This window comes from Microtus oregoni, unplaced genomic scaffold (genome assembly GCF_018167655.1).
Source record: "Microtus oregoni isolate MIOR12 unplaced genomic scaffold, Mior012 000008F_ref0000371, whole genome shotgun sequence".
NCBI classification, from domain to species: domain Eukaryota; kingdom Metazoa; phylum Chordata; class Mammalia; order Rodentia; family Cricetidae; genus Microtus; species Microtus oregoni.
This window is the reverse complement of record NW_024543067.1, coordinates 31,483,960-31,497,583: the sequence shown is the minus strand read 5'-3', so window position 1 is coordinate 31,497,583 and position 13,624 is coordinate 31,483,960. Positions and strand designations below refer to the sequence as shown.

The window sequence follows — 13,624 nt, the reverse complement described above, 5'->3', positions numbered from 1 at the left end:
TCAGTATAAAAAGCTATACTATAAATTACTACATTGTAAATTCAATACTCTGAAAAAAATGCCACCCTGGAAAACCGCATCGGAATTTCAAGTTTGCGCTAGATAAAGCGGTTGACAGCCCCCTCTCACTGCAGCATCTTCACCAGGAATGTGGGGTGCATGCTGTAGCATGGAGGTGGGGCCACCTTCACAAACCAACTTTTTGAGGCTGGTTCACTGAGGCTCATAAATACATTGCTGTGTTTTTATTTACGGTTCCAAGTCAACTTATTTTCCTGATTGTTGATTGGTCTGCTGAACTAAAAGGAAGTTTTACTAGATGAGAAATCTATTAAAGGCACTAATATTTCCATAGTCCAATCTCTACTTACATTTCTGGGGCAACACAAAACCAAAAGCAAAAAGTAAGTGGCCACTTTACTTAACCCTTTTCTTCCCTTTTGGTCTAAAGCTTATTCAGGGTTCTGTGAGAATTCCTCCTCTTAGTAAATACAGGAAAACTATTTTCATCCTGTCATTCAGTTCATCTGAACAAAAGAATGAGGCTATGAAGTGAAACTGTTTTCTAACATGCGAAAAAACGCAATAATAAACTCTATCCTAAATGTGAAAGCCTTGAAGCTGGAAAAGCTCATGGGCATTGATGCCACTGTCTGTGTCTGCCATTCTTCTGTGTACTGTTCTAGTGGTTCATACACACCTAAAGAAGGAATGAACACAGTCCACACAACAAACACAATACAGAACCCTGGCACAAGCTCTCTGAGTACTCTAAAGGAACCACACTGTCTTCAAATCTTAGTGACTTTTTCCTCACATGGAGGATGTTAAGCAAGATCCTGGAGTCTAAAAATGAAGAACTACCCATGCTACAGGTCTACAGCCATCATTGCTCTCCTCCCCAGGACAGAACGCTAAGTAAAGGAGCTAACATCCCAGAAAAGGACAGCAGGCAGAGGATAGCCTACGGAACGTCGGCCCACAGTTCTGTCATAAGAGGAAAAGTACACCCACACAACAGGGAAAGCCTTAGTGAGCGCTCTGTGGGAGTTCATGGATGACTCACTAGAGAAAGCTATGTTTTAGGTTAGCATGTATGTGTAAAATGCACGTCACCTTTCACCAAGCGAAGGCGCTAACCGTGCAGGTGTGTCCTCTGGTGCTATAGCAGCTCTCTAGGCACTTCACTGGTCAAGAACACAATACAAATTAAAGCTAGAAACACACAGGGCTGTGCTCTCTGAAGACAGTCTAATCAAACAACACAAACTGACGCAAAAATGTGACTTTTTGGCTGCCTCTTTTCTCCCCTATGACAGTGTGTGTGTGTGTGTGTGTGTGTGTGTGTGTGTAGCCAGTTGTCCAAACACATTTTTCTCGGGGAATGAACGAATGCTTTGGCTCAGTGAAATCACAGTTCAACCTCAGCAAGGTAAAACTGGAAAACATCTGGCACAATAAAGACATCTGAAGGTCATTTCTTTATGGCTCTGTTTAAAAGGACACTTCTGTAGTGACATGATAGGGGAAGCTGAGTTGATTTTTTAAAAACATTGCACTGTTTTGTTGTTGCTCAATCACATTAAAGCACAGAAACACATTTTTTCCTTTGAATAACAAATTACTTAATGTATTATAAGACGAAAATCATGTAAAATAGTTTCCAAAGCTGTAGCAGGGAAAAATAGGGGTGTATTAACTAACCTTCCTTAACTTTCAGCAAAGGAGCATGTGCAAAGAAACATTTGGTCAGTGTTGTGTGCTGGGATTTGTGTGCGAGCTGTAAGCAGCACTGCAGGCACCAGCTACTAGAGGTGACAGAGGACCATGGTGCAGTACTCAAGGAACTGTGCCTAAGTCCACTGCCACACAGACAGCCATGTGGGAAAATGAGGCCTCTGCTTTAGAAGACAAAGAAAGTAGCTGAATTTGGCATTTCAGTAGCATGCTATAGAATTCATCATAATTAATTTCACATTAAGTTATGGACAATGTCTGTATCACATTTCACGTTATTGTCAATAGCAGTGTAAGAAAAAAAAATCAGATAAACCAAAACAGAACAGTGCCTGATCATCTCCTGGGGCACAAGTTGTGTTCCAGGAGCAGCTTGGTTCAATAGCACAAGCCTTCCCAGACTGAGGACACACGTGGGCAGTTTCCGGTAGAGGATGTTGATAGCAGACTGCAAGCACATTTCCTTACGCTCTTTAAGTAGACAAGTGATACACATACACACGAACTCCAGAGCACTGAGTGAAGCCGTAACAAACCAGGTCATGATTTATGTCAGATCCCAAATCCAGCTCTAAGCAATGTGAAGTAGTGCTCGTCAGGGTTACTTTTGCAACTGTTAGCAATGTTAAGCATAGAGAAATATAAAACACACCATTGCACATTACAGCCAGAAAAAAATAAAAACAAACAAACAAAACAAACAACTCCCCCCCCAAAATCAAACCCTAACAACAATAACAAAACAAAAACAGAAACAATAAACCTCGACAGCTAAACTTTGACACTAGGAAACTGAATAACTGCTGAGGCTGCGTCACAAAAAGTTCTGATACGAGTCCTGTGTGAGAGGCCCTGACACATGCTGACGCCTTCCCGGTGGGGCTTCAGGTCAGGTGCCGAGTTATGGCACGCAGAGCGTAAAGCAGCTCAGCTTGCATCCGGGCTTCCATCAGCAGTAGATTCACATGGACCTGGAAACCAAACGGCACTGGCTCAGTGACTACACAACACAGGAGAAGAATGCGGAGAGGTTTTCAGGTACCACATTTGCATAGGTTCTATGTATTCGGATACCACACACAGGCCTGGGTATGCACATGTATATGATGAACACTCAAACTTGCTTTTGTGGATAGTAAATGTAAATTTAAAATAAAATTAAAAACACATTCCTAGCATTTAAAATTTTAAATTAAGAATTAAGGTTAAAAATATACTTCCAGGTTTAACTTTAAGCCCTACAGTGAAGCTGAAGCTCACCTTGGTTTGTGTGACTATCTGATCTCACCAGATGCCTACACTTGCAAACATTCTGGTAAAATCTCAGGGCTCCTCTCTGGGGAAAACCTCTCAGCTGAAAGGCTGATGTAAAACCTCTACACTTTCTAAATTGATTACAAGGAAATGCTCTAATGTTGAGTTACTCCACACCTTCCTATCTTCTGAGCATTGCTGCTCTAGAGCTGAGTTACTCCACATCTTCCTATCATCTGAGCATGGCTGCTCTAGAGCTGAGTTACTCCACATCTTCCTATCACTTAAACATGACGTTGGGCATACTCTCCTGATGACAATATACGATTTCTAGAAAGGGAGAAAATCTATTGCAAATATAAAAACAGCATAAGGATGTATCAAGGCTGAAGATGAAGTGGGTAATATGACTAACCTTAAGACTTCAAAAATTATTAAAAGTGGAGCCATAACACACTTTGCCAAAGCCATACAGATCACTGGGGAGCGTTAGGACCCCAGAATGAGTTTTTCACATTCAGCTTGAACACAGTAGTATAAAGGAGACAGATTCATTCAATGTTTTAAAGCCTTAGGACCTAAAGTCAGATCTGATGCTATACTGTTGGTAAAGATTCTTAATTCTTACTAGGTTCTAATCTAAATAATAATTCATATTACTCCCTCCACAGATATTCGTATGTAAAAATATATTTGGCTCACATGTCCTTCACTATAATGGCAAAATACTAAATTACAAAGAGGATCTTTGGTTCGAATAGTAACCTGGTGGCTACTAAGAGTTTCTAAATGGCAGTGCCTTCCGGGCTGGGTACAATTCTACCCAGTACTGCTTCTTAGTGTTTTTTTTTTTAATAGAATGGTAGATTTATTGGTATTTAGATCCAATCTTTCAAAGGCTGATGCTAAAATGTTGGCTACTTTTTTATGTCAACTTGACAGAAGTTAGGTTCATCTGGGAAGAAGGAATCTTGAGAAAATGCCTTCATAGGATTGGCCTGTGGGTAAGTCTGTAGGGCATCTTGGTTGATAATAGATGTGGGATGGTCCAGCTCACTGTGGGTGGTGCCACCCTTGGGCAGGTCCTGCTCTGACCTGTGTGACCTCAGAGCTGTAAAGCTAAGATAAACCTTCTTCCCAAAGATGCTTTCCATCATGTGTTATCACAGCAATAGAACACTGACTCAGATGTACACCTTCCCAGATAAGAGCACACATCTAAAATGTAGTCAACAGTCAACATATTTTAGATTAATAAAACATGAAAAAAATAGCTAGCTCAATTCACCACCCTTCTTGTTTCGTGATTGAAACTGTCATGCTGAACATAATGTCTTTGAGGTCTGCTTGGTGATGACACTGACCTTCTCTGAGTGTGTGAACTGCCGCCAGTAGCTGTCATACATGCGCTTTGTGGTTCTCTCAGGGTAACAGGTCACCGTCTTGATGTAAACCTTCAGGCTCCGTTCAAGTAACTGGTTAACTTCCCCATAATCATAGTCATCATACCTGTGAGTGACAGTACTGTGATGTGAAACCCAAGCTCACTGCTTAGGCCTTGCTATTCAATGATGTCATAAGCAAAGTCCATTAAGTAAGTCATAGGGAGTATTTACTGAATGTCTGCTTGTCACACACCCTTCTCATTACTGAGATTCTGTAGTAAACAAGAGGGAAAAACATCCACCCCTAGTGTCACAGAGCTTAAACTCTATTAAGATGTAAAAGAAAACACTACAAAGCAAACATACAGTTTTGAGGTGGTGGTAACTACATAGAAAAACAAATGGGCAGGATTGTGGTGGCGCACACAATTAATTCCAGCACTCCAGAGGCAGAGCCAGGTAGATCTCTGAGTTCACGGTCAGCCTGGCCTACAGAGTGAGTTCAAGGACATCAGAGAGAAACCCTGTCTTGAAACACTAAAGAGGCAAAAAAGGAAAGAAAAATGGATATACAGCACTGGAGTATTGGACTGTAATTTTCAGCGGGGCAGGCAGGTTAGAAAATAGTAGAAGGTATTGAATGAGCAAGAGTAAGGCCAGCCAGTAAAAGCTGGTCGGTGTTCTCAGTCAGAGGGTGAGACCCTGAGTCAGGCAACACTTTAGACCGATGGAACAGAAAAGTCTTAAAACCAAAATTCTAAATAGTCCGAAATCCAAAGTTATGTGAGCAAGTGATCATGTTTAGGGTTGGGCATTTTTTTAACTTTCTCTTTTGCAAGGATGGAGATCAAAGCCAGGCCTTGTACAGGCAGAGCAGGTTAGGAATACTGACCCGGTAGTGCTCTTTATTAGTTGATTTGTTGGGAATTTTGTGGTGTTTTGGTTAAAACTACAGAAAAGACTGCTTAACAAACTGAAACTGAATCCCAGTTTCAATCTGTAATGCTCTTTTTTCAGGGGGTGGGGATGTGCTCGCTCATGACTGCCTAACTTCTCTTGGCAAATCAATGTCATAAGGAAGTCTACAGAGCCCAGCTCAAGCAGCTTTCCCGAGTAGACCGCTCCATCTCCTTCCCTCCAGGTCTTACCATCCTCTCCAGCTACTTCTTCAGCTTAAAGGCTGTTAATTAACTTGTGACCCCTCCACTTCACCTTGGTGCTTTTGGGAGCAGCCCAGCATTGAAATTACAGAGTGCCCTAATTCCTTCATAAGGCAAGTCACAGCAACCATATAGACCTGAATTTGTTATTGCTATCTGAATAGACACTTTTTTCTCCTCACACTGACCTATCAGGAAGGATTCTCAAACCTGCATCTCATTCTGTTTACTCCCCTGCCTTAGTAAACAAAGTCTTACTGCTCTGCTTGCGCCATTATCAAGATTCACAACACACTTTTTATTTATCTGTAATTTACTCACGTGTTCATGTACATGTGAAGCACATATGTGGAAGCCAGAGGCCAAGCCTTAGTCTTCAGATGCTGTCCACCGTAGTTTTTGAGACAGGATCTCTTACTAGGACCTGGAGCTTGCCAATTAGGCAAGGCTGGCTAATCAGTGAGGCCTCAGGACCTGTCCCCACCTTCCAAGGGCTGGGGTTCAAGTGGGCATTTAAGTAAGTGCTGGGGATTGAATCCAGGTCTTAATGCTCATATTTATGGCAAGTTTTACCAACCAAGTCATCTCGCTAAGTTCCAAACACTTTAAATGAAGAAAATAATCTCTGAGATGAAATTAATTTTTAAATCAAGCAGCATTCCCCACCCCAGAAAGATGCACTCCCAAACAGGCTAAAAATAAAAAAATGCTTGAATTTCCACTCAGAAATGTGTAAGACTGTCTGCACAGTGAACATACCTGATTCCAAACATACAGTGAACATAGTTGAACAATGCTCTGCGTAGCGTAGTTGTGTCCACATCCTCATGAGTGGCCATTGTGTTGTAGGTGAGATTGTAGACCATTCGAAACTTCTCATCCAGGAGGTGCCCGATATCAGAGTAAAGCCTGTTCACCAGCGAGAAGCCGTGATTTTCCCAGGTGTAGTCCTGGATGCAGAAAAAGTGTCCACTTACAAAATGGGCATTCTCTGTTAATTTTTAAAATGAATAAAACTATTGAAGAAAGCTAGCGTGGGGTATTTCTGACTGAGTTCTAGGATGGCAGCTTTACCAAGCATGCTTCTGGTCAGGCTGTGGAGCGCAGAGACAGGGTATTGTCTCCCAGGGTCTAGGGCTTGGCAGGTTTGTGATGAACTCTGGCCACCTCCTCTGGACAGGCACTCTGAAAGGACCCAGAAGTTCTTGGCTATTGCTATGCCATCAAATTTACTCACGCATAAAGGAGTCTGAATTTATCTCCTGTCCCCACAGAGTCCCATTGTACTGTGGGAGGACTGGTGTGGTCAAATTTCAAAATGCCTTATTATAAGATGGCTCAGAGGTTAAGAGCATTGCCTGCTCTCCAAAGGTCCTGAGTTCAATTCCCAGCAATCACATGGTGGCTCACAACCTTCTGTAATGGAGTCTTGTGCCCTTTTCTGGCCTGCAGGCATACATTCAGACAGAATATTGTATACATAATAAATAAATATTTAAAAAAAAATAAATGTCATCAATTGTTTGGTTTCTTCCCTGCCCCTCCAAGAATGACACACAGATACGTAACTATCCTGCATAACGCAGGCAACTAAACTAAGCAAACTGTTTCCTAGTGACTTCCTAAGGCGAATATGTTGAAATAATTACCTTCCTATGGGAACATCAGATAGACTGGGTGGAAGATCCTATCAAAAGGCCTGTTGGCTACTTTAGAAGACGCTTTATTTATATTTCAACAGTTACCCCTTGGAAGGGCAGAATTCTCTAGTTTCTTTACGTTAAAAGCTCTGTGTACCTGGGCTCTGAATGTTGGCAAATGCTCTTCTCCTCGCCTGGCGAAGTCCTCATACCCAAAACCTGGGTCTTCAATGTATCGCGAAACATCAGCTGTTATGATCATGTCGTCTTCGAAATCTAAGGGGCAATAACGGCATTCAGGATACTTACACAGCTAAGATAATGAGTCTGAACCCCAGTTCCCTCCATTTTTTAGGTTTTCAAAAGTGACAGTGTTGACTACTTGGCATATAGAACATAAAATACTGGTTAGTGAAGTTCTAAGTACAATTTCCTTACCAAATATTGGGTAATAGGATTTAATTATAGTATGCAGGAAGAAAACCAACTAAATTGAAATATTTAAGCAACTACAGCAAAAGATCACTATGTCATATTTACTAATTTAGAAATAAAAGATAAGGCTTATGAATCTAAGATTTAAAGCCTGTTTGATCTCTTCAAGGGGATAACATGGGATATGGGGAAAGAGAAGAGACAAGAGAAACAATGACTGAGTTTGAAGACAGATCTTTAAAATTATATCTGATTATATTTAACAGCAAAAATCCCTTCACTCTAGTTCGCTGTTAGCTTCCAGGAGGCAAGCCAGTCAAGACATGAGGCATGGAGTCCCAAGAGAAGTGGCCTCTGGGTGTCTGGCTAGCTTCTCTGTGCAGTTGGTGAATACCCCCTCCCAAGCCTGAGCATGCACATGGGAGCAGAACACTCCCATGGTGCTGAAGCTGTGGTCAGGGCCATGTCCCAGAGTGCAGGGATGCCAGGGAGGCAACACTGCCATCCACAATAGGTTCAGCATGCTCGCTGTGGTCAGGGCACTGCCCCAGAATGCAGGGACGTCAGGGAGGCAACATTACTATCTACAATAGGTTCAGCATGCTCACTGGTGAAAACCCACTACTGAGAAACTATAAATGCTTAGTGCATATTATTTTAAGCTGAAAACAATTTTCTTCCAACTCACTGTGTTTTAGATTAGTTAGTGTCTTTGTAATTACTCCACCCTCTTCATGATTTCAACTATTTAATAGGGATTACCCAAACTTTTTTCTTTATTCCATAAATGAACACATCGTTCTCAAAATAAAAAAGTAGTTTCTATGTGATGATTGAGTTCTTTGTAACTAATTTGTGTTAAATTAGTTTGGTCTTTAATAAAAAACTAATTCTCATCTGGGTAAATTTTTAGGAGTTTGAGAAACAATCATACAAATTCTTCTGAAAGACTATACATAAAAATTCTAATAAGAAAAAGTCTCCTTTTTATCTTTAAGTTGGGGCCATTGGCTCATTTCAGGATGCGTGAGAACAGCAGAGAAGATCAGATTCCCAGACTACATAACGTTGAACACATGGCACTGAATTCTCACCCTTACTCAGGCCAAGAGGAAACTGACACCTGCTGAGCACTTCTTGCATGGCAGGTGATGCCACAACCCCAGCAGCCACAGTTTTCCTTAATTCGTTATATTAAAAAGAAAAATCCACTTAAGAAATAACTATTAGTCAGTTCTGATCTGTAGCTTTCCTTTCTTATCTTTTCTTCTTTCTCCACTTTCTCTAGTGCTAGGCCTTGTGTATACGGGGTGGGGGTGGGGCAAATACTCCACCCAGGAGCTCTGTCCCAGTGCCATCTAAAGCTTTTAAGTAGTTTTCCTCTACGATGAAAACCCTGTATGATGACCTTTATTTGTAATATGAACTCCTAACCTCTGATTTGCCTACAGTCCAGGCTCCATTCAAAGAATGTTAGTACAGCAATGGTTTTCAAAGCACCAGCTCTTGACTCAAAGAAGTCATGCTTCTCTTTCATCCACCCATCACACCATAAACAAATGACAAAATCCAACCAAGAATATCTGTGGCACTGAACTGTCAGCTTCCCTAGCCCCTGGGCCACTGGATTCATTTGCAAAGGCTAACACTGGACTTGTCTGTCACAGGACTCCCTTTGTCTTTGATACTAGTCATTGTTTTGCTCATTTTAAACATTCTAATTTTAAATTACAATTTTAAACATTCTAATTTCAAAATAGTTAACTAACCATATCAAAGTGGGCCCGAGGAAAAACCTTATAACTTAGAATTAGCAGCAGACAAGAACTGTTTTCTCAGCAATCTGTCCATATAAAAGGATGTACGAAGGTACCTTGACTGTTTACAGTTTACTCCACTTGGGTCTTAAGTGTTCTTCCAATGTCCACATGGGACAGGCTGGACCTGTAGGAGGTGGAGCCTCCTGTGAGGTGTTTAGGTGGTTAGGGTTCCCTCAAAAGTGACTGTAGGACCTTGGTGTCTTCCTGGGTTTGTGTTACCACAGATCTAAAGCAATGGGGCCAGCCAGTCACAGGCTGATGTCTAATAGGCCAGGCAATCACAGGCTGATGTCTAATAGTCCAGCTAATCACAGGCTGATGTCTAATAGCCCATCCAATCACAGGCTGATGTCTAATAAGCCAGGCAATCACAGGCTGATGTCTAATAAGCCAGGCAATCACAGGCTGATGTCTAATGGTCTGGCCAATCACAGGCTGATGCCTAATCCAGCAGCTCTGCACTAGCTGGACTGACCATTTTTGTGTGTGTAAGAGTCACAAAGAACTGACTGACACTATTCTTTCTAGATTTACCTTGAAGGATTAAAAATACTACTCTAGTGATCAACAGCCTGAAATTATTTCGGATTTTATCTAAACAAATATTTAAGTGTGTTCTAAAAGGAAACAGCATTTTATATATACACATACACACACATAATTTTCTTGGGTTTTTTGTTTGTTTGTTTTGCTTTTATTTTAGTTAAAAATGCTAATAGGTTCAAGACTTTTTAGTTAAAAATTATTTTCAAGTGGTCTGTGTAAGGGTTCACGAAGTCTACTTGGAGCCAGGTGTGGTGGCATACACCTTTAACCCCAGCACTCCAAATGCAGGTTTCTGAGTTCAAGGTTAGCTTGGTCTATAGAGCGAATTCAGGGTCATGCAGAGAAAGCCTGTCTTGAAAAGAAAAAAAAAGGACAAGTCTACTTGCAACCTAAAAGATATTTCTATTATTTCAAAACAACATAAAGAAGTAAAGTATTTATATCTTACAAACTCCGGTGATCATAAAGAAATAGAAATATTAGAGTACATAGATATTAACTCTAATAGCACTGTCTGTCTTTTCAAACAGTGCTCTACCAGCAAGGTTCCCTACTGCAGTATTAACACACCATAAACATTCTCCCGCTGCAGTATTAACACACCAGCAGGCTCCCCCACTGTAGTATTATAACAGACCAACAAACTCCCCACTGCAGCATTAACACACCAGCAAGGCTCCCCACTGCAGCATTAACACACCAGCAAGGCTCCCACTGCAGCATTAACACACCAGCAAGGCTCCCCACTGCAGCATTAACACACCAGCAAGGCTCCCACTGCAGCATTAACACACCAGCAAGGCTCCCACTGCAGCATTAACACACCAGGAATGTTCCCCCACTGCAGTATTAACACACCAGGAATGTTCCCCCACTGCAGTATTAACACACCAGCAAGGCTCCCACTGCAGCATTAACACACCAGGAATGTTCCCCCACTGCAGTATTAACGCACCAGCAAGGCTCCCACTGCAGTATTAACACACCAGGAATGTTCCCCCACTGCAGCATTAACACACCAGGAATGTTCCCCCACTGCAGTATTAACACACCAGCAAGGCTCCCACTGCAGCATTAACACACCAGGAATGTTCCCCCACTGCAGTATTAACACACCAGCAAGGCTCCCACTGCAGTATTAACACACCAGGAATGTTCCCCCACTGCAGTATTAACACACCAGCAAGGCTCCCACTGCAGCATTAGCACACCAGCAAGGCTCCCACTGCAGCATTAACACACCAGGAATGTTCCCCCACTGCAGTATTAGCACACCAGGAATGTTCCCCCACTGCAGTATTAGCACACCCACTGCATTACTCTCCTTTTCCCCCCACTTCTTTTCTCTGCATTTTTCATTTCTTTGTTAATGTCTGGAATTTAGTTAACTGCAGTGCACCCAATTCATTTCTTAGTTTCTGACTCAAGCTCCCTGTGAGACACTGATAATGTCACACCCTGTGCTCAAGCTTAAGGCTCCCTCCTGGTCTCTTCTGTGCTCTTGCGTGCTGTGCAAAGGTGTTTGGTCTGCGGGCACGGCTGAGGGTGGACAGGATCAGGGGACTGAAAGGTGGCTCTCATTTAAGAACACTGGCTACTCTTGAGGAGGAGCTTGGCTTGAACCCCAGCACTGACATGTGGGTCACAACCATTCACTACTCCAGTCCCAGGGGATCAGCGACCTCCATGGGCACCAGGCACACATGTGACATACATATATACATGTGGGGAAAACACACACGTCACAGCAGCACAATTCTCAGAGCTTAGACGACACCTGTGAGGGCTCCCATTTGTGTCTATCGTCTATGCTGCTGAGGTCATAGTTACTATACACTGCTCTATACCTTTAAAGATACAATTGGAAAGTTGCCTTACTATTCCAAAATTCCTTAAGAAAAATTCAGTTTTATATTTATTTATATAACTGTGTATGTGTGTAGGTGTTTGCAGGCCGTGGAGCATGTGTGGAAGTTAGAGGAGAGCCTGCAGGAGTAAGTTCCAGTCTTTCACCATGAGGTCTCAGAGTCAAACTCAGACTGTCGGGTTTGGTGGCAAGTACTGCTGATCTCAGCAACTGACCTGCTTTGTATATGTCCAGGACAGAATCAGGACAACAGCCCTACATATCTGTCTCAGGATTAGTGATAGCCATGTGCTGTGTAACAACACTTTATTTAGTCAAAGACTGAATGCATATATGAAGGTGGTTCCTCAAGATGACGCTGGATCTAGAAAATTCCTACAGCCTATGACACTACAGATAACATACTGCAGTCTCAAGCATTTCACATTGAGGTGACAACACTATGAACAGACCTGGTGCCCTGCCAGTCACATAGCAGATACCATGATATAACACAAAATAGAGCCACAGATTTATGTATTTGCTATCTGTGCTTCTCATGTTATTGTTGAACACATCTTATCAAACATGTACTTTTGAATATCATGCCATGTTCTGCTGGCAATAGCTATACACTCTTCATGTTTAGAAGGAGTACCATCTAAGTGTGTGAAAGTGCACTACATACTGTCTGCATAACTGCAGGTTTCTCAGAATGCACCCCACTGTTGCTGAAGCAGGCATTCATGGAGTGACTCCTCCTTATGTAGTTGTATGGAAAATACTAAAGGCTGGTGGCTAATAGTCTCTGAACAACTAGCCTAGAGCAAGAACACACCTGAGTGAGGAAATGAATGGAAAGTCTCTCCAGGGACCACAAAGAGACTTTCTTTCGTTTCTTTCTCAAAACGCGTGGTCATTTCTTCCTGAGTCGTCTCTCCATCTTCCCTGTCTTCCTGAAGCCTTTTCATCCTTTCCATTAAGGCTTCTAGCTCACCCAGTGAGTCCACAATCTGGAAAAACAAGACAATGTTGGTGCTATGGCACTACAAACTGCTCCAGGAAGCCCCTCCTTCTCCAACTCTACTACAGCATGCACACAGGACAGTTATTTAGGCTGCAGGAGAGATGCTAGCCAAATGATATGAACTTTTAATTGACAGGAATGTTTTAAATATGGCTAGGGTAGGCAAGTATATAGAGATAGAAGGCAGATGAGTGACTGCCATGGGCTACGCATGGAAGAGGATGTGTGTGTATGATGCTACTGGCTACGGAGTTGCTTTTTATACTGCAGTAACATCCTAAAATTTATTGTTGCCAAACTCTGTGATCATCCTTACAACTATTTGGTTGTACCCTTTTAATGGACAAATTGAGTGATATATAATCGACATTTCATTGAAGCTATTTAAAAAAGAACTTGAGTTTTTCACTAACTCCACAGCAATTATATGACATACTCAAATATTTTCAGATGTATGAGTCTGCTTCAGTTATAAATAAAAAATTATAGGTGTGTGTGTGTGTGTGTGTGTGTGTGTGTGTGTGGTGTATTGAAATACAGAATTCTAATGTTTGGTATATGCAGTCTCAAAATTTCTCCTTTCTGCCTTCTAAGATCTATTTTCCTTTGTTTTCCAGCATCTTACAGACAGATGTTGTACATGGGTCTGACTTTAAAGGCCTGTGATACTGACTGTATCAATGCTCAGTTTTTGTTATTCTAACATCACTTTCCTTAAGGTGCCAAGAACGGTGTAGGAAATCCAAAGAAGGGTACAAATATCATGTATTGCAA

At 41.9% G+C, this 13,624-nt stretch overlaps 1 protein-coding gene across 1 annotated transcript in view; it reads right to left on the bottom strand.

Moving 5' to 3' along the window:
• Positions 1-2,257: 2,257 nt before the first annotated feature.
• Sesn3 (sestrin 3) overlaps positions 2,258-13,624 on the bottom strand; it is a 59,321-nt gene continuing 47,954 nt past the window's right edge. The window contains exons 6-10 of the mRNA XM_041656986.1: positions 12,662-12,836; positions 7,334-7,452; positions 6,296-6,486; positions 4,356-4,500; positions 2,258-2,708 (exon numbers count right to left, since the gene is read on the bottom strand). Of these exons, the coding sequence (XP_041512920.1) occupies positions 2,622-2,708; positions 4,356-4,500; positions 6,296-6,486; positions 7,334-7,452; positions 12,662-12,836 (717 nt within the window). The 3' untranslated portion in view covers positions 2,258-2,621. The remainder of the gene's footprint in view (positions 2,709-4,355; positions 4,501-6,295; positions 6,487-7,333; positions 7,453-12,661; positions 12,837-13,624) is intronic.